Source organism: Corylus avellana, chromosome 7 (assembly GCF_965113065.1).
Source record: "Corylus avellana chromosome 7, dhCorAvel1.hap1.2, whole genome shotgun sequence".
NCBI lineage: Eukaryota > Viridiplantae > Streptophyta > Magnoliopsida > Fagales > Betulaceae > Corylus > Corylus avellana.
In genome coordinates, this window is record NC_142496.1 from 742,211 (window position 1) to 769,328 (window position 27,118).

Sequence of the window (27,118 nt, forward strand, 5' to 3'; positions counted from 1 at the left end):
AGTAGAAGGTAAATTTTATTTTCCTTATGACAAAAAGGAATATCTCTAACTAAAAATAGAATAAATATATAAAAAGAAAATTGTGATTGGTGGGTATCTTGAAGCAAAATAAAAAATAAAAATAAAAATCCTAAACTATTAAGAAGATAAATTAACAAATCTGTCATTTTAATCGCTTAATTAAACGAATTTATAAGGGCATTGGGAAATATATTTACTAATGTAAGACTATTTGCGAGCCCAAACTTAACCTCGCTACTGATTTTGTGAGTTGAGTATAAACAATACGATCAAAATTTAGCTCGAACTTTTAAGCTTTGCATGTGTTCGAACTAAGTTAGAACATGCATCTGGTTAATCCGAGCCGATTCTAAAAATCCAATATCTAGCTTAACTCGATTACACCCTTAAGTGTGAACTTGATGTAAAAAAGTTTTTTTTTTTTTTTTTTTTAATAATAATAATAAAAAAAATAAATCTTGCATTTTTGTTATATTGATAAGTAGATTATTATGATGGGCCGTAAGAAGGAGGGACACGAAATAAGACCACAAAAACAAGCATAAAGATTGATCGCATCGGATATTCCACTCAGCTTGGGCATGGCTAATCAAGTAGACCCACTTAATTCAACGGTCCCGATCTAAACAGAGTGACACCGCAATCTCATCAAGTTGAACTCACTAAATCCAACGGTCCAGATCTAACTGCACGCGTGCAGGTGTCAAAGGCAATCGACCCTTTGAGAGTGCCATGTTGTAGGAGGCTCCGAATCCAATCACAGTGCAATATACCTCTGAAGCCATGGCTGGAGGTAGAAGAAGAAACACCACCACCCACGACCACAGCAACAATAGTAGCGGCAGCAAGAGCAGAAGAAGAAGAGGGGGAGGAGGAGGAGGAGGAGGAGGTGTCAAAGCGGCTCTTTTCGTTGAGGGCGGTTTCTTATCTGATTGGCAACGAAATCCCTCGTCTGCTAGCACTTCTCGAGGTCCTTCCCCGTCTCTATCTCTCTTAAATACTTTCTCTTCGTTTTAACTTCTGTGATATATTGGCTGAAAGCTGGTGTTTGGTTGCTGGGAAAACAAAGGGAAATAATAAATTTTTGAAAAAAAAACCCGACCATTTCGTTTCTTTTTGAGGTAAAAATGAAAAATTTATTCTCGATTTGGGTATATGGTTCAATGGCTTGAACTGGGTTATGATGGGAATTTTTTTTTTTTTTTTTGTCTTCCTGCAATTTCTGAGCGACCAAACTTGGGGCAAGTGGAGGTGAGTCTGTAATTATATGTATTTATATTTCTGGGTTCTTGCATTTCTTTTTTTCTAAAAAAAAATATCTTTGGTGTTGAATTTGCAGGAACAAACGCTAATCCGAATGACAAATCTGGGTCTGGGTCCAAATCTGGAAGGTCTTATCGAAGCAAAGCTTCTGGTTCTAAAAGCGACTCTCGGAAATCGGACGGTAATGCTATCGGATATGAATACCCTACCCTCGGCCATCAGGTATTACGTATCCGATAAACTCTTCTTTCTTTCTTTCTTTCTTTCTTTCTTTCTTTTTTCTCATCTTTTTTGGGGGGATCTATTATAAATTTTATCATTTATAGAAATTTAATTTAGTTGTCTGAGTCCAAGAACTATGTTGGGCAAGCTTTTTTCACGTAGAATAGGAGACTGATCTAAAGTAACTTGGGTTTCCCAAGGTGGGTGCGTATTAGAATGAAAATGATTTTGATTTTGTTTTTTTATTTTGGGTTCATATTTTTGTTATATCCTGCAAGGCGCGATTTTATCAGGAATATTTCCTTGGAAAATTTTTCCTGAGGCTCAGCTGTAGATAGTTCTTCATTGCTTGGAAACTTTTCCTGAATATTTTCTTTCTAGTGAAATTTTTTTGGGAATATTTGTGATTTAATTGAAGCATTGTAAGTTCTACTTCCTGAAATATTTACCTAGAACAATATGGTGTTTTAACAGGAGGGTAATAATGGAGATAACGACATAGATGAGTCGCACCCTATTGTTCTAGTGGATTCAAAGGAGGCTCGAATTGTTGCTTATGTAGACAAAACACCATTTTCAGAGCCCCAAGACGTGGAGTATACTTATGAATACAATTCGGAATTTGTTTTGGGTGATGGCACTCATCAAGGGTTGGGATTCCATTCTGAACCTGAAGGAACCCCAAATGGAATTGGAGGGTCCTTGAAGCAAATGGAAGATCAAGAGTTGTCATCTTCTGAGAAGGAAATGGATGCTGATGAGGGTATTAGTTGTAAGGTAGGTCAGATGCGTGAAGAAGCTTTGGATGTGGTGTCACCTCCAAAAAACAATTCGGGGTTTTTGTCAATTGGAGGAATAAAATTGTACACCCGGGATATATCTGATGAGGAAGGTAATGAGGATGACTATAGGGAGTCACTAGATGAGGGAAGCACAGAAGCATCTGAGCCTGGAGAAGTGGTGGGATCATCTGAAAGTGATGGTTCTGATGACTCATCTGATAGTGATTCAGATATTGATGCAGAAATTGCAAAGGATTACTTAGAAGGAATTGGTGGAAGCGACAATATTTTGGAAACCAAACGGTTGATGAAAACAGCGTTGGATGCGTCGGATGACGATAGTTCTTCTAGCAGTTGCTTGAATGAGACTGTAGAGAAGTTCGGTGGAATTGCTCTCCAGGAGGCATCCAGGGAATATGGTATGAAGAAGCCCAAACCAAGGAAGAGCAACTCTTTAGCTTCCAGAAATAATTGGTCATCGACTATAGATGACCTTATGCTCGTAAAGGATCCTAGATCTGGTTCTGCAAAAAAGAAGCATGTTGCTAAGTTTCCTCGATCTTGGCCTATGGAGGATCAAAAGAGTAAATATTCCAGAAACTTTCCTGGTAAGTTTTGCTCAAATCTGTGAATCCCGGGATGCATGTAATTAATAGTGCTGTCTAAATGCTGGCTTTAGTTAGAATATTGGGATGAGTTAATCATCTATTCCTATCTGCGTTTTTGGGTGTGGTGGTGTGCTGTGCACATATAGGCAGCAGCATCAACACACATCTGAAACAGTGTCTGTGTGCACATTCACATGTTTAAGCTCGAATTTATTCGTCTGTTATTTGGGTTGGTCTGCTAAACTAAAGGCAGGGGGCCTGCCTTCAATTCATGATGTAAATCCTTCTAATACACTTAAGATTCAGGTACCAAAAAGAAACATCGTAAAGAAATGCTTGCTGTGAAGCGTCGGGAGAGGATGCTGCTCCGGGGTGTTGATTTGGAGAAAATAAACTCGGTAAAAGGAAAACAAGAAACTTAATGCTGTATTCTTTCCTTTTGTTGTTTTCATTTCCAACGAAATCATGGAATAGTTGTTCATTTGTACTTATCAAAAAAAAGTTAATTGTTGTTAATATTTGTATATTGATGTTAATAGTGTGGTTTTTTAGCTTTTGATTGTGGGCATGCCCCATAAGTTTTCTTTGATGTTTTCTCATAGATCTTAGCATTCCAAATGCAGATTTTTTTATATAGTTCTTTTACCATTATTACCAGTTATTTAAGTGCAAGAATCCTTCTTTGCTAATCCATCAATTCAATTACTGGATATAAACCTTTTGCTTTTTCAAATATTAACCTTCAAGTTAGATAGGGATTTCTTAATATAATACTGAGTTTTTTGAAGCTGATTCCATGTATTTTATTTTTCAGTAGTGCTAACAGCTTTATTGTTCTGAACTGTAGAAACTAGAGCAGATTGTGTTGGGTGGAGTAGATATGTTTTCTTTTCAACCTATGCATTCCCGCGATTGTTCCCAGGTAAGAAACTTTTTGTTAATCTCCCTTCCTTCTCTTCAACCTCACCAAAAAACCCAAGAACCACGCTATCAACATGAGTGATCTTATATGTGATTAGAATATAAACCTGTCAAGTGCTATTGATTTGCTTTGGTCGATTTTATTTCATCCTAAAAGTTTATTACTTAGAGAAGAATGTTTAATGCAAACCTGAGAGCAGAATTTCCAGTAGTATATTGACAAGTGACTTAGATTTAATAAGTTTCGGATTTTTATGAAGTTGACGTCTCATTCTATCTGCTGCACTTAAATAATTACAATATGACAAATGCATCAAGTTGTGGACGCTGGTGAGTCTCATTTATTAACAGAATTAAAGCTTTGCCAACGTTTTACAAGGGGCTGTCAATGGTAGCAGAAACTGTGGTCTAAATCTCTAAATCTAACTTCTCAAACAAAATGAGATAAGAAAGGTTTAGGCATTTTGTTGCCAAAAACTACTTCAATCTATTTTCTAATCATTATAATGGAGTTCTTGTCCCAATTTTTTCTGTTCAAGCATTGTTGTAACTGTCCAGTGAGGTTTTAGCAATGAAACTTTTGCTTAATTTTGGTGAGGGATAGGATTTAGTCAGAAGGTTTAAGAGCTTTTGCTAAATTAATAGTTTTATTGAAGTTTCCTGGAAAGAAATAATAACAACCACCTGAGAGGTATGAAATTCTAGATTGAGTAATTAAAAAGCCGAAAATCTTGGGCATGAACTCTGAGCAGCATCGAAGTTAGGAACTAATGTCCATCCTGCTACTCAAGTTTTAACTAGTGGTTTTTGTGCCTTTATGGATTATATTTAATGTGCTTTTAAAATAACTCCAAGAAATGTCACGAATCTTTCATTGATATAAACTGTTTTTGAATATTTTAGGTGCAACGGTTAGCTGCGATATATCGCTTGCGAAGTGGCTGCCAAGGTTCTGGAAAGAAAAGGTATATAAACATGTGTATGTGTATATTTATGTTCATAACAAATGTATGTGTGTATCGTGTATATTTATGTTAATATACATATTCAGACACAAATGTACTTTGTACGTGGTTAACATAAAGTTGAATCCAAACTAACTGTTATTTTGGTTTTTCCAGATTTGTAACAGTGGTGCGAACACAACACACTTGCATGCCATCGTCCAATGACAAACTTCGCCTGGAAAAGGTTCAAACTTTTATTAAAGTGCACACTAAGAACTAGCATAGTTGTTCCATTTGTGCTCTGAAGATTTCTATTTTTCTACTTAGAATAATCTCTGTATGTCACTCCGGGAAACCTAAGTTTAATTATTTCATCATGAGTTTCAGCTGATAGGTGCTGGCAATGAGGATGCTGATTTTGTTGTGACTGAGGGCTCCAACGTAAGATCTGGAGGTAGAAACAGGGTAAAGAAGACTGCTAAGGGCAGTGGTGAAGCAAGTGAGAAGAAACAGAATGGAAAAAAGAGTTCATATGCTAATCAACCCATGTCATTTGTATCAAGTGGTACAATGCAATCAGATGCTGTTGAGATTACAGCCGTTGATTCACAAGAGATGGATGAAAATCGTAAAAATAAAGGCGTAGTTGGCACCACAAGCTATGGTTCATTTGAGGTACACACTAAGGGATTTGGATCTAGAATGATGGCTAAAATGGGATTTATTGAAGGTGGAGGGTTAGGAAAGGATGGCCAAGGTATGGCAGAGCCCATTGAAGCTGTCCAACGCCCTAAATCGCTGGGATTGGGTGTGGAATTCTCTAACTCCAGTGACGACCCAGCAAGGACCAAATCCCAAAAGATGGAAGTCCATGGTGGTGACTCAATAAGGAACAAGTCCCAAAAGATTGGATCTTTTGAAAGGCACACAAAGGGATTTGGATCAAAGATGATGGCAAAGATGGGTTTCGTGGAAGGCATGGGCTTAGGCAAAAGTTCACAAGGGATAGTCAATCCTTTGGTAGCTGTCAGGCAACCAAAATCTCGAGGATTAGGTGCCAAAGGTTAGGTATCATATAATTCATTGAAATTTAACATTTCTAAGTTCACTCAGATTTATTTTTAGTTCCTTGTAAATGAGCTAATTGTGGCACTTTACTTCCATTATCATCAATGTGCAAGATTATCATATCTTTTGCTTTCATTTCTTATTTTATGCTGCCACATGTTCTTTCAAAGATGATGCACAGTAATGTAAATATTCTAATCACTTTGAATAAATATTGGACCTTTGAATTACCTTATACATGGTTTTGGCGGGTGGGGTCGTGTCGGGGTTTACTCTCAAAGGGTAGGTCCAAAGGGTCCGGTCTTTGTGAGGTTCCATGTCAAAAAAGACCTCATATTTTGACATATTTTGTTTGAGAGATTAATGGTATATCAGCCACCTAGGAAATTGCCATGGAATCTAGTGTAGGTTGCTCAATCACAAGTCATATTGCAGTTTGCAAGTTGCAATGGAGGCAATAAATGTTTTCTTCAAGGCTATTATTGACAGCTCATAGAAATTGTATTCTATTTATTATTGCGTTTGGTGTGACTAAAAATGTATTCAACCTGATCTATTCGACCTTGTGACCAATCCTGCTTGCCCACATCATAATATTAGGCTATATACCAGAAAAGCCTGGTTGACATAGGAAAAGAGTTTCAATTTTCTCTAAATTGGGGTGAAAGAATTTCCTCAAATTCAATTTGTTAATCTGACATGCATCTAAAATGCATGTGATTCTTTTATACTGAGTTTGAAGAATTTCTTCCAACGTAGTTCAAAAGAAAAGTTTGTCTCAAATATCTATCTTCATCTTCTTCCTCTAGACCATAATGTAGATCTGTTCAACAGCACAATTGCACATATGACAATCAAGAACAAAACCAAATCATTGATTTGCATGATAGGTATGATTATTAAATGAATAAATGGGTTCATATAAATATTTCTTTATTTAGTTGACATTTGGATGCGACCTATTTATTTATTATTTTCTTTGTGACCTGTGAGAATTGCATAGGGAGAATGTGTTAAACACCGGTGGAAATATCAAATCGGTGCTCCATCACAATAAACTCGTCCTTATTGCAGTTGGTCTCCTCTCTTAATCAAGTGCAGTATGATGTATCTTTCAAGTTACATTCCGAAGTGATATTTAATAAGAAATGCAGTTCAAAAAAATGAAAAAATACAGGGGTTGTTGACGTTTTATTTATTTGTTTATTTATTAAATACTCTTTAGGTTTAAAAAATTGATTAAATAACCCCTTAAGATATGTTCCATTATCAAATTATTATTCATTTGGTATGATTGTTAGGATTTTTAGCAAACCGGGCGGGACCCTTTGTCAATATTTTTTTCATATCATCTTACAAATTAACCACTGGATTTATAGACTTATTTGAACTATATAAATCTAATAGTTGATTTATTGAATTTATAAGAGAATATTGGGAAAATACTGACACTAATAATTTCTCGTATAGAGAATACTATTTTAACATGGCAAAAAAAAAAAAAAAGATTTTATATTTGTCAAAGAAATTATTTGGAATTCATTTTGATCTTTGTGATAGGATTATCTAACATTTTCAACATGAACAAGGAAAGACAAATTATATTTCTTTTTCTCATTTTATTTCAAACGTTGGACTCCAATCATAATTCCATATTTTGAAGCATTGAATTTGTTTGTTTGTTTGTTTGAATTTTTTTTTTTTTTTTTTTGGACATGTCTACACAAGGGAATGAGAGAGAGGATTCGAACTAATGACTTTCGTTTCATTAGCGTAGTTCATAGCCGATTGAGTTACCCCTTAGGAACAGCAAACAGTAGGTTTCGAAATGCGATTTAACATCAATAGGGAATAATAAGAGTAATAATTAAACGTTTATTAGAGAGGTAAGAACATCTATGGCAGCAGAAACCTTAGCAGCTTCTATGGCAGTTCAGCTGTGTACCGAGATGGGGTTTAGGCAGGTCCAGTTGGAGGGAGATGCGAAGGTGGTTGTGGATACTGTGACTTCCAAGCAGCCGGATGAGAGCGATAAGGGACATCTTACGGAAGACCTGCGTGCAGCTCTCCGTTCAATATCGTCATGGAAAATGGGATATATAGGGAGAGAAGGCAATAAAGTTGCCCATGTACTTGCAAGCTTGGCTTTGCAAAATGAGATGAATAGGGTGTAGCTTTATGTACCCCCCAGATTGTATACGTGAAATTATGCATGCAGAGGCCTTAGCCCTGCAGTGTATGAGTTGAACTTAATAAAGTCCGAATTGTTTCAAAAAAAATAAAAATAAAAACATCTATTTGTCTTTTAATATTTACGGATTCTCTCGTTTTGAATATTATTATTATTTACATTCTCTCTATTCTTAGCAATTTTTTAAAGCTTTATTTCAAGAATGAAATGTTGAAACAAATTAAGGGCCTTCTTTAATTACTTATTTACCATAATTGGTAGCCTTAATTAAAGAGTATCGACTATAATTTAAGTTTTAAATATTTTTTTTATGGAATAAATTTTTATTAATATTATTAATTGGAGACCTTAGGAAATTGCCTAATTCGCCTAATGGTGGAGCTCTATGACTATGTTAGAATATATTGACTTATTCAAGGAAACATAAATCGATCTATAGTGAGAAACATAAATGAATTAGGTAAATATCAAAATATATTCTGAATATATTTTAAAAATCCCAAAAGTTACCATATAGAAGGAGTGATTTGATAATGGAAAGTAACTCTTGGGAGTGAGACTTTAATATCTCCATAGGTTTGAGAATTTAAGCCGTTAATCACACGGCATTCAATGATCCAATGGGCGACATTAAGATTAAACTAATAACATTTTAATTATGATTATTTAATTTTCTTTAACTGTCTATATTTTTTTTATTAGATATAAAAAAAAGGGATAAATTATTTGTTCACATAGATCTTAGATCTAAGCTACAGCGAACCTAGACCTGTTAGTTTACTTCTCAAGGTATTGACCCACCAAAGTATTGGTTAAATACTGTCTAATGCCTCAAAAACGGTGGTCTCCAATCTCCATGTTCTCCATCTCTCCCATTTTAACGACTAGAAATGGAGGAGAAATTAGTCTTAGGGTTAGGGTTTTTTTTTGGGCAAAAAAGGCGGAGGGGACGATCAAAGTGACTACTTTATCTAGACGTGAACATAGTAACACATGCCTGTTAAAAATTACACGCGATCCTTCTAATCCAATTGAGCCATAACTTGAATATGATGAACATGATTTTACACCCTGATTTCAATGTCAAATCCCACCTACATTTGGGTGTAACTAGGTATTACGAATCCAAATTTGCAACGGGATAATTTAGTTTTTTAGAAGGAACTTAAACCTCACGATGCAATCGTTGATTTAGATTAATTCTTCTCATCCTAATTTTATTGCAATACTAATATGTAAATAAGACCAACAAAGGAATATAAGCATATAAGAGTAAACCCATCAGCCTTGCTTGGAAAATAAAGACTAACAAGGAAATAAGACTAATACAAATAAAAACAACCCAAATAAAGAGACTTATTAGTTATTACTAACACATAGGCAGAGGTCTTTTATTCTCCAAATCAAGGGAATCATAAAACTAAGTTTAGCTCAACAATCTTCGATGTGTTCCGCAATTATTTTTTTTTTAGTTTCCCCCTCCCCCAACACCTAAAATTTTAATTCCGTCCCGACCTACATTACACTAGAAGAATATGTCATGTCCACAAACTTTTTACATTAAGTGAATTGAGAAGTTAAAAAAGGACTTTCAGTTTTAGTTAAAATTAGATCAGTTGAGATTAAAACACGTTATTCACATTAATTGTTTGGCTCGTTTTCAAACTATTATTAGGGGTGCTAAAATTCCAACTATTGCCTCTCTTTCCTTCTTTTACTAAACTATGTTGATTCGTTATAATTTTTCAGCTAAAAATTCATTCATACCCATCAAAATATTGCTTCTTATTCAATGGTACAAAACACCTAATTTACACGATTTGATTGAAATGACTCTCTTCAACTAATTATTAGATGAATTCACATTTCAAAAAAAACAATTAAACTCCATTTTATTTTTATTATTATTTTAACTCTCACAATTTCAAACTCTTAAGAAACGAAAATTCTGAAAAATTAAATTGTAATAATTAACCATCAAACTATTTTTCAATACTAACAATTAAATAAATAGTAAATTACACTTGAGGCCAGGCACTGACAATTTGATTTCAGAAACTGATAGGGCCATTATGGTCAATCAGAGAAAAAGCCAGGAGTCCTTTTGGCTTTGCCACCTTCCCGAAGATACACCAAGCATATATATCTGGTATAGGCTCCTCTTCTATTCCGCACCCTTTTTCTCTCTGTCTGTATTGATGCACAATCTTTTCACACTGAGAGATCCATCTCTCAATATTCGTGTATCTCTTTCTCTCTCTCTGCGCTGAAGGTCAGTTAGATCCGTACTTCCTCTCAAAGAATTTTCATTTTTTGTTATATTTAGCCGAATTCTTTAGATTTAGACTGCTAGAACTGTGTTAAATTTCATATCTTTGGTATCTGAATCTGAAATTAATCCCAAAACCCGCGTGGGATTTGCGTTTGTCTTTGTTCTTTTACCTCCTTTTCTGATTTGGGTCTTCCAGATCTGACGCAAATCTTTCAAAGATGGGATCTTTTAATCAATTTAGGATCTGGGTCTTGACCATTTGCTTGGTGTTCCAATCCGGGTATGGGTTTTACCTTCCTGGTAGTTATCCCCACAAGTATGGTGTCGGTGATCCGTTGTCGGTGAAAGTGAATTCTCTCACTTCCATCGATACGGAAATGCCCTTTAGCTATTACAGTTTGCCCTTTTGTCAGCCTGAAGGCGGTGTCAAGGACAGCGCTGAGAATCTTGGCGAGCTCCTCATGGGAGATCGGATTGAAAACTCTCCGTATCTGTTTAAGATGTACACCAACGAGACTGAGATCTTTTTATGCAAGTCGGATCCATTGTCGGCCGACGATTTCAAGATCTTGAAGAAGAGAATTGATGAGATGTACCAGGTTAATTTGATTCTCGATAATTTGCCGGCCATTCGTTATACCAAGAAGGAGATTTATGTTTTGCGGTGGACGGGGTACCCTGTTGGAGTTAAGCTTCAGGATGATTATTATATATTTAACCATTTGAAGTTTAACGTGCTTGTTCATAAGTATGAGGAGGCCAATATGGCGCGTGTAATGGGGACTGGTGATGCGGCTGAGGTGATCCCGTCAGCTGGGAAGGGAGGATCAGATGTGCCTGGGTACATGGTTGTTGGGTTTGAGGTGGTTCCTTGCAGTGTTGTTCATAATGCTGATTCGGTGAAGAATTTGAAGAAATACGGAAAGTACCCAAATCAGGTGAAATGTGATCCCAACACGGTGTCTATGCCGATCAAGAAAGGGCAGCCGATTGTCTTCACGTATGAGGTTACGTTTGAGGAGAGTGACATCAAGTGGCCATCACGATGGGATGCTTATCTGAAGATGGAGGGATCGAAAGTCCATTGGTTCTCGATTTTGAATTCTCTGATGGTGATTACTTTCCTTGCCGGCATTGTGCTTGTCATCTTCCTGAGGACTGTTAGGCGGGATCTGACCCGTTATGAGGAACTTGACAAGGAGGCTCAAGCTCAGATGAATGAGGAATTATCTGGTTGGAAGCTTGTTGTGGGGGATGTTTTCCGTGCCCCAACCAATCCTGCCCTTCTCTGTATCATGGTCGGAAATGGGGTTCAGATTCTTGGAATGGCTGTTGTGACCATATTGTTTGCTGCTCTTGGATTCATGTCACCTGCTTCGCGTGGAACACTTATCACAGGTATGCTATTCTTCTATATGATACTTGGTATTGCAGCTGGTTATGTTGCGGTTCGTCTCTGGAGGACAATTGGCTGCGGTGACTACAAAGGATGGGTTTCAGTCTCATGGAAGGTTGCTTGTTTCTTCCCTGGTATTGCCTTCTTGATCCTCACCACTTTGAATTTCCTTTTATGGGGAAGTCACAGCACAGGAGCCATTCCATTTTCTCTTTTTGTTATTCTGCTTCTCCTCTGGTTTTGTATCTCGGTTCCCCTTACCTTAGTTGGTGGATACTTTGGGGCAAAGGCACCTCATATCGAATACCCTGTTCGAACGAACCAGATTCCTCGGGAAATCCCTTCTCAGAGATACCCGTCTTGGTTGCTTGTTCTTGGAGCTGGCACACTCCCTTTTGGTACCCTCTTCATTGAGCTCTTCTTTATCATGTCTAGCATTTGGATGGGCCGTGTATACTATGTCTTTGGTTTCCTCTTTATTGTTATGATCCTCCTCGTGGTGGTCTGTGCTGAGGTGTCTTTGGTTCTAACCTACATGCATCTCTGTGTGGAGGACTGGAAATGGTGGTGGAAGTCATTCTTTGCTTCTGGTTCTGTTGCCATCTACATCTTTTTGTACTCCATAAACTATCTTGTATTTGATCTCAAGAGTTTGAGTGGACCCGTCTCGGCAACTCTTTACTTGGGGTATTCACTCTTCATGGTTCTAGCAATCATGCTGGCGACCGGCACTGTTGGGTTCCTTTCATCATTCTGGTTTGTGCATTACTTGTTCTCTTCGGTGAAGCTGGATTGAAGAACTTTCTCGGCTCAAAAGAATGGCACTTTGAAGAGCATTGGTGGTGGTGATTCAAGGCACAAACAACTTTTCTATGATGCTTTACTTTTCTACAGTTTTATTTTGCTAGGGAACTTAGAAAATGTAATAACAATATAATAATTCGTCCAGTTTTGCTTAATTCTTTATTAGATGGAGATCATGGAATGATAGTTTGCTACCAAAGTTTATTTGCATTTTTAGTTGGTGTTAGTTGGCATGATGTGGTTTTAGTTTTCTTTTTTCACTAATCAGACCTGTATGGTTTGAAATGCTACTCACCATTATATGCTCTGCTTATTTTGTTGATTTGTTTCGCCCTGCTTATGCCGTTGCTTATTTCTATTATAATAGAAAACTTCTGTCTTTTCTGTGTACTTTTTCTGGTTCGTCGCTACCACAAAAGCTATATACAATTTGATCAGATCATATAGATATCCCTAGGACGTACCCAAAGTATAATCCAATAACTTCTTGGCAAAAAGATCACTGATCCAATAACTTATGAATGAGAGGAGGAACTGTTAACAACGGGGAAATGGGGTTATATCTAACAAGGAGGAAGAACTCGACATGCCACTGGTGGCTTGGGACTTGAGCTTATGAACCGCATCCTCAGTTCCTCTGTTTCTCTATTTACAGAGGAAATAAAAGAAGTCATATGTATAACTTATGCAGGGCGGTCTGCATCAAAATCCCATGATGTTAAGGACAGAAAATGAAGGACTTCTAGGAATCATGGAGCCCGAAAAATCCTTTTGGAATGGGCTTGGGAATATATGCTTAATTGAGATGTAGCGGGTTTAGGGGTGGATATCGGATAATGCCGTGGTTACAATGGGGGATTTTTGCCACCAGCCACCGTCAAAGTTGGAAAGTTAGTATTAACCATCGACCTTATTTGATTGAGTGGCAATTTCGTAATTAACCACCACCGCCAAGTAAGTGGTGGTGACGGGCGGAAGGTGGAACTCAACGGGCTTGGCTAGTGGGCTTAATTTGAATTTGTTTGGGCTCACTTTCAACTATTTTAGGGCCAGTCTTTTTTTTTCTGGACATTTTTGACCTTTTGGGCCCAATTTAACTATTTCTTCGGCTTAATTTGATCAGCTTGAACGTTTTTAATTTGTGGGAAATTTTGTTTTTGGGCCTTTAAGGCTTTAGAATAATCTGATATTCATTAATCAGATACTACAGAAATCACCAAAAATAAGATTTATAGAAAATTACTAGAATAACTGAATAAACATTATTCTTTCACAATAATAGAAACCCACTAGAATTAGAAAAAAAAAATAAAAAAATTGGAGGCCATTCTAATAGTAGGCGTGTGGGGGGGTATAAAATTCTACAGAATTTTTGAATTTTGTATCATCTTTGTCATAATAATGTGCTTAGGTAGAAAACAAGGTTGTGATGTGATATGAACCCTCAATGATGTGTATATGCTATGCATAAGAATAATTTTATTTTATTTTTTTTAAGAATTAATGCATGCAATACCTATATATATATATATGGTCGATTATGGCCATGGTGTTAAAGTATTAATGTTACAAGTCCATTTTGTGTCCCTCCAAGAATGATGTAGCTCTTAAAATCACCATTACATTTGTGATTGATCATTATTGAATTTTGATTCATTGTGATTTTAAAAGTCACCTCATTTTAAAAGTAACACAATAGGAACTTCTATAATTATTTGGTACTATGTTACCACATGTCTCAGAAATGATTGGGCTTATGGAAACACAAAGACAAAAAATAAAAGTTAATGATTCCTAAATAGAATAAGAAATATCACAAAATTAAGCTAAAAGCAAAGTCGTGAAACACGTGAATTATGGCAGCTGTGAAACACGTGCATGTACCATCATCTTTCATACATTATTTGATCCGTCCAATGATTGCGTTAATCTTATTGTTAGAATATATGAAAAAAATAGTTTTCATATATGATTTGATTATATTTTAATATGATAGAATAAATATGAAATCTTTTGTATATTTCATATTAATCAAATCTTGAATGAATAGAGAACATTTCAGTATCAATCTAATATGGAATATATGATGACCCCGAAAGATATTGTGTGATGTTGTACAAGTCCATCTTTTAGTCTTTAATTGCTTTATTTTAAGGATTAAATACTATTTTAATACCTGTGGTTTGCATCAAAATCAAATAGCCACCTGAGTTTCTAAAAATATCGCAAATAGTATCTGTGGTAAGTTAATAAACTCACTTGGTATCTTTGTCAAGATTACGTTAAATTTTTTAACGGAATGTCGCGTCACCCTACACGTGTGCGCCACGTGGCGTGGTACCTTGATTTTTATGTGCCACATCATTTTTTATTTTTACTTTTTTTTTTTAAAAAAAAAAAAAAAACAAAAAAGAAGAAGAAGAAGAAGAAAAAAATACGCTGGGGTGGTCGAACCATCCCATAGGGGGTGGCCGGCCACCCCGTTTGGCCTGGGGGTGGTTCGGCCAATCCCCAGATGGCCTGTCTAGGGTTGGCCGAACCACCCCCAAGCCAAACAGGGTAGTCGGCCACCCCAACATATCTTCTACTTTTTTTTTGGATTTTTTTTAAAATAAAATAAAATATGACGTGATACCAAAAATCTAGGTACCACGCCACATGGCGCCCACGTATAAGAGTGACATGGCATTCCATTAAAAAACTTAACGGAATCTTGACAAAAGTACCAAGTAGATTTATTAGCTTACTATAGGTACTATCTACGATGTTGTTGAAAAAATAGGTGGCTATTTGATTTTGGTGCAAACCACAGGTACTAGAATAGTATTTAACCCTTATTTTAACTAGCTTATAACCTGCGCAATGTGCAAAATTTTTCTATACAATTTAATTATAAAATTTAAAAATATTATAATCGTACTTTTCATAAGTATTTTGAAATTTACTTCTCATAATTATAAAAGAAAATTTTGAATTTTGCTTAATCAAAACATTAATATAAAATTAGAAAGAAGCTGTAATATTGTTGGTAATTGGTATAATACTTATTAGATTTCAACACAAATAAAATTCAAAATTATGAACATTCGAAAAAGTACTTTGGTTGTAGAAAAAAGTATGCGCAAGATTTTTGTTATAGTTTAATTTCAAAATTTAAACATATGTTTATCGAACTTTTCATTATAGGTTGTAAAAAAATAGGGGAAACTTCACTTACCCCCTCTATACTTTCGCGCTTTTTGCAGACACCCCTCCATTGTTCAAAAACTCTCACTTTAGTGTATCAAACTTTTGTTTCGTTCCAAATACCCCCTACTGTTAGCTTTTGCAGTTAAATCAAACAGTAGATTTAGTAAAAGACCTTTATACCCCTAAATTTTTTTAGAATTACAAATTTACCCTTATTTATAAATAAAAAATTATTATTATAATTATTATATTAAAAAATAATTTTTTTTAAAATAAAGTGACCCACCGGCGGGTCACCAAGTGACCCACTGATGGTCATGGGGGCTCACACGCCGTTGAGTTTTTTTTTTTTTTTTTTTTTTTTAAATATATAATAATAATAATTTGACCCATGGGTCACAATACGGGTGCCACAACTCATGGGGTTGAGAGTGTGGGGGTGACGGATATGCTTGACAGTCAATGGGAAGGAAGTACATTCTAGGTGGACCAAGAATGGACAGACAGCACATGAGTAAAACATGCATTTGCCCTGTTTCCCACAAGCATCGAATGTGAAAGAGACAGATCTCCACATGAGGGTCAATGAGTGGGCATGACTTTCAGGTTTGACGATGAGCGGCAGAGAAGCACATTTTGTACCAAGGTTAAAATTACAGTCAGAACAATTGTAAATGAAGCTGTAGGTGTCTAGATGATCTTTATTGCAACCCTCGCATTTGCCTCGGTCCGCTTTGATGTGAAGAAGGGGATGTTTGGGGTGCAACGGGTGCCGCAACTCATGGGGTTGTTCTGCACATGATTTATGAAGGATGATCCAAGTGCACTCTTTGCATCTGTAATTAGGACCCGATACTAGTTTCTGGCACCCAAAGCAACAGCAAGTAGAAAAAGAATCATAAGGATCTGGTACTAGATCTTCGATGAAGATCAACAGATGTTCGTGGATGAAATGTTGAAGCTCCATCTCCCTCTCTAATGGTGAAACTTTTAAATGATATTTGAGCAGGCAAACTTACCCGAAATATGAACACAGATCAGCTTCTTCTCCAAAGAGATAGATCCACTTACTCTCACAGAACACAGCCTTCAACCATGCATACCCTACAACACAACGAGACAATCATCTTCAAATTACAAGTACCATGATCACCAAAAAACAATATAAATAGACAGGAACCAGCAACGACCTTCCAGTTTAGTGAACGAAATAAGCTCACAAATGCTTTTTTTTTTTCTTTTTTTTTTTTTGTTAAAAATAGTTTAGTTTATTTTTTATTTAGTTTTTAAAAGAATATGGGTATTATATGAATATAAAAAAGATGTGGCATTTTTGACACACTTTGGTAGTTTGATGAGCTACTTTTGTATATTTTGAACATTATGAGGTTCCATCACAAACGGCGGTTAGTTTAGAGGGATTTTTTAATTTTTTCTTAAATTTTATTTCAATGAATCTTGTTTAATGCTTCAAAATATTTTGGTTTACTTTAAATGACATAAATACTTTTCCCAAATTTGAAACAACCTAGCTACCTCAATTTTACACAAATCTTTCTTATTTTCTAATAATTAAATTTAAGAAGTAACACTAACAATCAGTAAGCCCCATATATAGTAAATTCAAAGGATTCATGCTATCTAATAATCCTTGTAGAGAGAGAGAAGAAATAGTCAAAGACCCACATTCACACACTTTCTCTAGCTTGAGCATGATATTCATCTTCCCTTTTCTCAACCTCTCCCTCTTCTTCCTCCTCATAAGAGCCTCTGCCTCATACATAGGAATTTTCTCTTTTTCATGTTATTTGCATCTTCGTCATTACTACTTGTTATCAAAATCATAGTAATTTGTATTTCTTCCTCCATGTTTCCCAATTCCTCTACCCTTTCTGCTATTTTTATTTTTGTAAAACAATTTGATAATGAGGGCCACTGATTACTTGAGTGCAGCTAATAAGTCAAACTGTCAAAGCATACTTGTCAAATGAGTATAAGTGGATTCATAAATTTCATTACTTCTTTTGGTTCAACTAAAAAAATGGAAGAAAAAAGTTAGTGATTCAATTTGTATTTTGTACAAAGTATCACATTATACTACAATTTGAGAAAACTAACAGTTAAAATTTCTAGAATTTTATGAGCCTCGTACAGAATTCATTAGCTATATATAAAACCCATTTAAGTAAAGATTCAAGTAAATCTCTTTGATTTGCCTATGTTTACTCTACAATGAAAAAAGGGTAACGATCCCAAAAAACAAAAGATAAACTGATGAAATACAAATGAAATATAGTTCTAAAAACAAATAACTAAACCCTGAACTTAAAAATAATCCGTGCTAAAAAGTAAAGGGCTTTTAGACAAATTAAAGACAGACCCAAAATTTTGTGGGCAAGAAAACAGTCACCTTTTATTTTATTTTATAGACAGACCAGAAATTGGGTTGGCAGGCTATGCTTGGAAGCTTGTGTTTTCACTAAAAGCGTTAATTACTTTTTTCTCAAGTTTAGTTTATAGTATGAAAGAGGGAGTGATCTGAAGCCGGCCCAAGATACACAGGCAGAGTGAGAGAGCTAGTGCATGGAAATTTTTTCGGAAGTTGCAACTTGATATTCAAAACGTTACAATGTATTTGGTAACATCAAAATTAGAAATTCTGCTTTTCTTTTCCAATTTTCCGGCGATTTTCTCACCAACCAAAAGAGTGGAACAAACATAAGGTAACGACAGAAAACAAAATAGAAACTAATGAAATATAGTTCTTAATTACAACAAAAATAACTAATGCCACAACTTAAAAATAAGGAAAAACTTCACTGAAGACCCCCGAACTTCCACCCGTTTTGAAATACACCCCTTAAACTTTAAAATCTCTCAATTTAGTCTCATGAACTTTCAATTGCTCTCAATTTGGACTCCTCCGTCTATTTTAACGGTTAAAAATACAAAAAAAGTCTAACATATCCCTGATTTTTGTTTTTTTTTTTTTAAATAAAAAAACGTTTTGGAAGTTAAAATTTTATACAAAAGTCAGGGGTATAAACGTCATGTAACATTTAAAATCTGACGGAGGGGTCCAAATTGAGAGCAATTGAAAGTTCAGATGACTAAATTGAGAGATTTTGAAGTTTAGGGGGGGTTTATTAAATCGGGTGGAAGTTCAGGGGTCTTCAGTGAAGTTTCCCATAAAAATAATTAGCACTAAATAGTAAAGGGAAGGGTAATCCGTACAAGAATTCCTGACATACTTATAAATGGGACATGCTACATTGAATTAAATAATAAAATACGAATAATGGTGGAAATCACACTTTTATTTTATCATTATCACACATTACTAATGTGGCAATATTAATTAACTATTGAATAAGTCCTTATAAAAAAAATTAATTCAACAACTAATTGACATTCTCTCATCAACAAGGTAAAATAATAATGAAATAAAAGTGTGGTTTATATCAATATTACTCATGAAAATAATAATAATAATAAATGGTCCAAATCTAATTCATAGTTTCTAACAAGTTAGGTTGCATGTCGCTTGCTTTGCCACACATTTGAAATAATCTCCACTGTATGACTGAAATTACAAGTGACACATTCAAAAATCAAGTCATAGCGAACAGCACCAGATTCAAGACTTTGAGGATAGACGTCCTTCTTGTTAACCAAAGTGAGGGGATGCTCGTGGATCTCAAATGTACAAGTCCTCCCAAAGTTAATATATGGAAATCTCCCAAGAATACAATCAGGATGAGCGGGAAAATCGAGATCTGCACAATAGTAGAATGAGTGCTTTGGATCTCGTTCTTTTTCACAAATATCACAATAATGTTCATCACCAGGATTATCTTCATCTTTATAGATAAGTGTGAACAGTTGTTCGTGTGGTCTGTATCTTGTGGTATGTGGCAGCGTAGCACATTTGAAATCTAAAGTAAATTCACAATCAGCACAACGAAAGATTTGTCCTTTAGAATCACAAGAGGTGCACTTATCATAATACGATGCGCTGGAGAGAATAAATTGGTGATCATGACCCTGATGAGTAATGATGTCAGACATCAAACTACATCGGACATCAAGGTCGAACATGCATTTGTCACAATTATAGGAGAAGCCATTACAACTGCGGTTACAAGCATCACACACAAAACACATACCGTCATAAGGTGGCTCTGGGAGGAGAATGAGGGGGTGTTGATGAAGTGGGTGTGACTTTTTTCTGGGTAATTCAACACAAGATTTATGAAGAAAGAATATGCATTTAGCACAGCTATAAAACGGAGGGTCAATGGGCCACATACATGCATTACATTTTTCGTTGTTCTCATGCTGCTCATCAATAAGCTTCAAGTCATGCTCATGACTAAAATGTTTAATTTCAACTGCTTTTTCAATTTTATCCTCTCCCACTTCGGATTTCAAGACAGCATAAGTAAAGGAATCAATGGATTCAATATCAAGCCTCGGATCTTGGCAGTTTTGCATGCTAGTTGATTCAATAGGCCCCGAATCTTTAAATTTCGGCACAAATGTTTCATCCCACAATCGCTCATTTGTAGCACAATGAAGATGGGTAATGAAATCACAAGTCGAGCAATAATAAAACATGTAGTCTGTGTCCACATTTTTAACACATAGTAGGCAAAGTCGTTGGCAGAATTCATTGACTTGAAGAGAATTGGTGAGGGTGAGAGGGTGGCTATGGCGGATAAGTTTGACAATCAATGGGAAGGAAGCACATTGTACGTGGACCAAGAATGCGCATACATGACATAAGTAAAACATGCCTTTGCCTTCTTTTCCACAAGCATCACAGGTGAAAGAGACAGATTTCCGCATGAGGGTCAATGAGTGGTCATGATTGTCAGCTTGGATGATGAGCGGTAGTGAAGCACATTTATTGTCAAGGTTAAAATTACAGTCAACGCAACTGTAAACAAAGCTCAGTAGATGATCTCTCTTGCAACCCTCGCATTTGCCTCCCCGCTTCTGGGAAACATGGATGAGAAGAAGGGGATGTTTAGGGTGCAACGGGTGGTGCAACTTGCGGGGTAATTCCGCACATGATTGATGAAGGCGGAATTGGCAGCACTCCTTACAACTATAATTAGGACCTGATACTTGTTTCAGGCACATATGGCAAAAATTATCAACTGGGTGCACTTCATAATTATTCTTTTCTCGATCTTCATTGAAGATCAACGGATGCTCGTGGCCAAAGTGTTGAAGCTCCATCTTTCTCTAATACCGGTAAAAATTTTAAATGATTAAGCTGGCAAACTTACCCGAGATATGAACACAGATCTGGATGGGTGTACATTCAGCTTCTTCCAATAAGATAGGTCTACTTGTGTCCAAGTCGTTGTCTCACTCTTTGATCCGTTTACTGCCACAGAACACAGCCTTCAACAATACCCTGCAACAAAACGACACAATCATCTTCAAATTACAAAGCGTCCAAGCATTCACCAAAAAGGAATAAATAGAAAGGGTCTTAGCAGTCTTCCAGTTTAGTGAACGAAGTTAGACAACAAGCGAGGGAAAGAAGCACACAAGTGCATGCGTTAGAATATAAATAAAAAAAAAAAATGTTACACACGTCTTTTAACCATCATCAAATGAATGACTGCACAGTAGCAACGGTTTCATCATCCTCTAATCCTCTTCAATTAGTACAGATAACTCTTGAATTGAATGACAAAAAAAAAAAAAAAAAACTCTTTGAATTGAATGGACACGAACTGTTACAAAAGCATTCATTGCTATATTAGTTTTAGTACGAACCTTTGGCATGCTCGAAGGTGTAGCTATAGAGTCCCATGATTCTCATTGTCTTCTTCCAGCCTAGATAAGAGGATCAAAACAGGATCCTCTCAAGTTCATTTGAATCATATAATATCTAATTATTTATATTTTTGATCCCACACATAAAGAATATTCAATAATTTATTTAATTCATTCCTATCATGGTTAACGCTAAACAGAACTGAAAGGCTCTAAAATTCCGACCTCTAAAACATATTTATATATTTTGATCATATAGAAACCAGCCGAGTTTTTTATATAGGACATGTTTGCATGTTCCAGATTCTTCCAATATGGTAAGAGCTTGTCTTTGGTACGTGTACAAGCTCTTACCAATATGGTAAGAGCTTGTCTTTTGTATTGTCTTTTGTAGACATGTCTATAAATAATGGACACATTAGAGGAAAAACATTTATTTATTTATTTATTTTTGGTTTCATCTATGAGAAATACAATACAAAAATAAGACATGATAAATAATTTTGAATAAGAGTAATATTGTTATACGTCAAACAAACATTCCAATAGAAGAACAAAAAGGAAATGACACTCAAATGATCATATAATTAATCAGGCATCAATATAATACTCACAGCTAGAAGAAATCTGGATTTTGGCTTCACAGGTTAACAGTGGCGGAGGGACAGGGGAGCGACCTTGGGGCGGGCGCCCCCGGTAACAAAAAAAAAAGAGTAATTTTAAGCCAAAAGTTGGAGAAAGCCCCTGGTAAAAAATTTCAATACCCCTCCAAAATATTTTTACCACCTTAAAAAAAAAAAAAAAAAAAAATCTCAAGTCTCAACACACATGGCAATACACTTATACACTAAACAAAAGAAAAAAAAAATATCTCAAGTCTCAACAGCAGGCTCAGCAGCACCGACACTAAAAAATAAATAAATAAATAAATCTCAAGTCTCAACAGCAGGCTGAGCAGCACCGACACTAAACACTTATACACTTAAAAAAAGAAGAAATTTTTTTTTAAAAAAAAAATCTTACCCTAAATCTCAAACCCCTCTTCGGCTCTTCCAGACTCCAACTTGAATTTGCAGTGCTGCTCAAGAGTGGACTGTGCAGCACGCCACTGCCCATCGGGCCATCGACCTTGAATTGCTTAGCCGCACTAGTGCACCACCGACATTTTCACGCCACAGCCGCCCACGGTGATAACCCATCAAACTGATTTTCGTTTTTTGTTTTCTTTGATTGATTTTCATGAACTTTGTTTGATTTTGGTTTATGGGTTTTGTTGGTTTAACCCATTTGTGATTTGTCTAACATGGTGATTCGTTTTTTGGTGGTTTAGAACTCAGAAGGAGAAGGGAAACAGAGAAAGAAAGTTTGATTGTGTGTGTGAGAGTGGTGAGAAGCAAAGGGATAAGGATAAAGGCTTGGTCATTGGTAGTGCCGTAGTGGTGCCGTAGTGGGGACTTGGGAGTTGGGAGAGATGGGAACTTGAGCTTTAGAATTTGCCTCTTGGGAAGGTAGAAGGTTGTTTCATATTTGGACCACACTCTTGAGACAAAACTTGAATTGGACTCCACACTCCACTTTTGACTGACTCTGTGGCGACTGTGAGTAATGAGTATTGGTTAACTTGCTTTATGTTTATAAATATATTTGGTTCTTAGAGACACGAGATACTTGAATAATTAAGGCATCAAATTTGTTTGTTTATTTGTTTATTTTTTATTTTTTGCTACTCTCCTGAGTTCTGATCACATGATAGCTTTGCTTACTTTTATTAATTTACATTTGGCCCATAAAAACGACAAGACTCAAGAGATACTTTATATATTATTCACAGTAGTTAATTTGTTTTTAGTATATAAATTCAGGGATATGTTGTCATCAGTGGCGGAGCCAGGAATTCAGTATACCAGGGGTGTCAATAAAATAATAAAATATAATGATAATTTTTTTTTTTTTTTTTGTTCTCTTTATATATTATATTTTTATTATAATATGGTAAATACAATCAAAAGAAATTATATCACAATATATGTATCACAAAAAGCATATTTATGTGACTTTATAAATATATGCTAAATTCATTTATCAGTTACCATATAGGCACTAGTACAAAAGTAAAGGAAAATACAAAATACAAAGTGCCTAAAATTGCATTCTACGAGGTCTTAGAGAAACAAAATCTTCAAGTATCAAATCTAAATCGAAGCTTTTAGCAATTTCTCTTTCAATGTAGATAAGTAAACTATCTCCAAGAAACTCATCTTCCATTTTATTACGAAGCCTTATTTTAACAATTTTCATTGCTGAAAATGCTCATTCGGTAGTTGCTGTAGACACCGGAAGAGTTAAAACAAGACGAACCAATCTATCAATAAGATAATATGTATCTGATTTTCCTGCCTCTATCAATCCTCGACATAATTCCGCAATGGAAGACAATTTTTGTAGTTTCAGATGATTAAGCATATCAACTTCAAAATGCTTCAACTGAAATCTCAAAATAATTTTTTCCTGCTCAGAAAAATCAAGAGAATAGTACTTCTCTGCAAGACTACATATATTATCAATATTAAATGATTTATAAGCATCATTTGGATCCAAAGCTGAACTAAGTGTCAAGAGTTTCATTGCCCTTTCACCAAATCTACAATCAAGCTCTTGCAACTGATAGTCTATAGCAGCATTGAATACATCAAAATGATAATAATGTTCCACCGTAATGTGATCCCGTGGAAGACAACCTCGGCCTTTAACATAACGAGCACCCAAATCTGGAATGTCTATTTCAAATTTCTTAGAGAAAGAGACTACTTTCTCAAGAAAATTATCCCAATCTTCATTTCTCAATTTTTGGAAGAGTACTTTTGTATTAGAAACTAATTGCATAGCATTCAAGATGTCTTGAGATTTTTGTTGCAAATGTTGACAAAGACAATCAGTGGTACCCATGATTTCCCTCATCAAATGTAAAATGAATATGAATCTGAATGATATAATCATTTCATAAGCAGCTTCAGCATCCCCACGTTGAGAGTAAGTGGATCCTTCTTTTATAATCTTCTCAAGCACTGAACAAGTAGGATTAAACAACCTTAGTAGGCTACAAATAGAATAAAAATGAGAACTCCAACGAGAATCATCAGCTCGTTTCAAAGTGTCAATTTGGTGAGCTCCTTTTCAAGTTTCAAGTTCCTCAATAGCTATCAAATATGCAATATCTGCTTCTTGAGCATCTTGCAAATCACGATGACGTTTACATGAAGAACTAACCACATTGATAATGAAATTCAAATTTGAGAAGAAATCATGAACAACCGTTACCTCTCGAGATGCAGCAACTAATGCTAATTGTAATCGATGTGCAAAACAATGAACATAGTATGCACAAGAACATTCATTAAGAAATAATGCTTGCAATCCTTTCCATTCACCACACATATTGCTAGCACCATCATACCCTTGTCCACGAATACTTTGAATATCAAGACAATTTTGAGAAAGAACATCAAATATTTTATCCTTTAAAGTCAATGCCGATGTATCTTTAACTTGGACAGTATCAAAGAAGTGTTCTTGTATAAAACCATCTTTGTTAACAAATCTCAAAACAATAGTCATTTGTTCTCTCTTAGACTCATCTCGTGCCTCATCAACAATAATGCAAAATTTTGAATCACCAATTTCTTCACGAATTGCATCTCGCACACTTTTTGCCAATACATGCATGTAAAGTATCTTTTTGGACTTGAGGTGAAGTATATTTTGCATTTTGTGGAGCATTTTCTAAAACAACCTTAGCAACATCGTCGTTGAAATTGGACACAAGTTTTATCAACTCAAGAAAATCGCCACGATTTTTAGAATCGGGACCTTCATTGTGACCTCTATAAGGACATCCTTGATATGCTAAATACCGAATAGATTCGATTGAAGTCTTCAATCGCAATCGATTGTTCAATTTTTCTTCCGAAGTTTGCTTATCTATCACCTTATCAATATGTTGAGATTGATTCTTCAAATTGTCACAATACTTAACAGCATTATTATGAGGTGAACATGGCCCATTTCCCATGTGGACCAAAAAAGAACAATATGTGCCATCATTAACTTTCTTCCAATTGCGAAATCCTTCAATAGTAAATGCACTACCTCCAAACCGCCCCGTTGGCTTTTTAGCAAAAAGAAAGCAGGGTAAACAATAAGCAGCATCTTTGTTCTCAGAATATTCTAACTAATCAAACATCTTATACCAAGATGATTGAAATTTTCGGCGGTTTTTTTTCAGTTCCCGAAAACGGATATCCAGAACTACTAGAAGGAATGAACCTATTCGGACCGACTTTAAGATAAGCACAGCTAATTTCATCCTGTTGATTAACAGGATATTCCCATATTTGAGGACGTAACCCGGGATCATGTTGTAGAGTAGAAATGTCAAATGACTCAACTACTTGAGATTCAATTCTTGGCATCTTAGAAGGGTGTTGCTCATGAGCTAAAGTTTGAGGATTGGATGTCGATGAAGACGTTCTAGTATTTGAATCAGCATCTTTTTTCTTAAAAAATGCATCAATTGTTTTTGGCTTGCTCATAATGTAATCTAAAAATTTTCAGAAACCTGAAAAATTATTTATCTATTAGTTTTAATTCTCATACTAAACAATTCATGTCTAATGAAACATACTCTAAGTCTCTAATGATATTATAATAAAATTATTAGCATATTCCAATAGCTATTAGCCTAAAATGAATTTATAAAAAGAACAAACCTGAGATTGGCAATAATCTTCTGAAACTCGTTGATGCTTGACAAAATCCCAAAATATATAAAACACACCTAACAAAAAAAAATAACAATATTGTTTTTATTAGAATAAGATAAACAAAATGATAAAAATAAGAGATATATCACAATTAAAAAGCTCCATAAATTTCAGTCAATAATATTAGAGTTTGCAAATTGCCCAATTAAAGATACCTAATCACCTTCCCCATAGGAATGTCTGAGAGTGGAGAGATGTTGAAAGGTTCATACCCTTAAAGAATGGTTCTGCTTACTTTTGATCGCATGTAGAATGGTATGCTTGAAGCCAAAAAAAAAAAAAAAAAAAAAAAAAGAGTGGAAAAAGAATAAAAGATAGAAAAAAAACAACAATTATTCTGTCATCCCCCATTTTTTTCCTAATAGGACAAAAAACAGACGTGAGACTTATACTAATGTTCTGGGTGTTTTTGTGGGCTCTGCTTGTTCTTTGTTGCCTAAATCGTTTTGGGTGATATCAGTTGAGGCTATGGATTATTGGTCTTGTTGTATGCAGGTCATGACAACATATCCCTGAATTTATATACCAAAAACAAATTAACTACTGTGAATAATATACAAAGTATCTCTTGAGTCTTGTCGTTTTTATGGGCCAAATGTAAATTAATAAAAGTAAGCAAAGCTATCATGTGGTCAGAACTCAGGAGAGTAGCAAAAAATAAAAAATAAACAAATAAACAAACAAATTTGATGCCTTAATTATTCAAGTATCTCGTGTCTCTAAGAACTAAATATATTTATAAACATAAAGCAAGTTAACCAATACTCATTACTCACAGTCGTCACAGAGTCAGTCAAAAGTAGAGTGTGGAGCCCAATTCA

At 35.3% G+C, this 27,118-nt stretch overlaps 6 protein-coding genes across 9 annotated transcripts; 2 read left to right on the forward strand and 4 right to left on the reverse strand.

Annotated features, from left to right (window-relative positions):
- Window positions 1-706: 706 nt before the first annotated feature.
- Window positions 707-8,089, forward strand: LOC132184090 (D111/G-patch domain-containing protein). Of its 4 annotated transcripts, none has more exons than XM_059597581.2 (9): window positions 707-991; window positions 1,361-1,506; window positions 1,981-2,896; window positions 3,203-3,294; window positions 3,744-3,818; window positions 4,721-4,782; window positions 4,939-5,008; window positions 5,152-5,827; window positions 7,793-8,089. In XM_059597581.2, exons 1-9 carry the CDS (start codon window positions 805-807, stop codon window positions 7,837-7,839), a joined length of 2,271 nt encoding a protein of 756 aa, XP_059453564.2. In that variant the 5' UTR covers window positions 707-804; the 3' UTR covers window positions 7,840-8,089. The 4 variants fall into 4 exon arrangements, with proteins under 4 accessions (XP_059453564.2, XP_059453563.2, XP_088374468.1 ...); XM_059597580.2 differs by having other exon boundaries at window positions 7,797-8,089; XM_088518342.1 differs by lacking the exon at window positions 7,793-8,089 and adding an exon at window positions 6,836-7,252.
- A 2,077-nt stretch (window positions 8,090-10,166) lies between these two features.
- LOC132192008 (Endomembrane protein 70 protein family) lies at window positions 10,167-12,705 on the forward strand. Its single transcript, XM_059607181.2, has one exon. It carries the CDS (start codon window positions 10,514-10,516, stop codon window positions 12,485-12,487), a length of 1,974 nt encoding a protein of 657 aa, XP_059463164.1. The 5' UTR covers window positions 10,167-10,513; the 3' UTR covers window positions 12,488-12,705.
- A 327-nt stretch (window positions 12,706-13,032) lies between these two features.
- LOC148584304 (protein VACUOLELESS GAMETOPHYTES-like) lies at window positions 13,033-16,689 on the reverse strand. Its single transcript, XM_088518123.1, has 2 exons — window positions 16,085-16,689; window positions 13,033-13,140 (listed from the first exon to the last, which is right to left on the reverse strand). Exons 1-2 carry the CDS (start codon window positions 16,649-16,651, stop codon window positions 13,033-13,035), a joined length of 675 nt encoding a protein of 224 aa, XP_088374249.1. The 5' UTR covers window positions 16,652-16,689.
- A 2,507-nt stretch (window positions 16,690-19,196) lies between these two features.
- Window positions 19,197-20,928, reverse strand: LOC132185576 (uncharacterized). Its single transcript, XM_059599335.2, has one exon. It carries the CDS (start codon window positions 20,926-20,928, stop codon window positions 19,213-19,215), a length of 1,716 nt encoding a protein of 571 aa, XP_059455318.2. The 3' UTR covers window positions 19,197-19,212.
- Window positions 20,929-23,787: 2,859 nt separating this feature from the next.
- Window positions 23,788-24,423, reverse strand: LOC148584305 (uncharacterized). Its single transcript, XM_088518124.1, has one exon. The coding sequence runs from the start codon at window positions 24,421-24,423 to the stop codon at window positions 23,788-23,790; it is 636 nt and encodes a 211-aa protein (XP_088374250.1).
- Window positions 24,424-24,651: 228 nt separating this feature from the next.
- Window positions 24,652-25,200, reverse strand: LOC148584306 (uncharacterized). The gene has a single exon (XM_088518125.1). The coding sequence runs from the start codon at window positions 25,198-25,200 to the stop codon at window positions 24,652-24,654; it is 549 nt and encodes a 182-aa protein (XP_088374251.1).
- Between the last annotated feature and the right edge of the window lie 1,918 nt (window positions 25,201-27,118).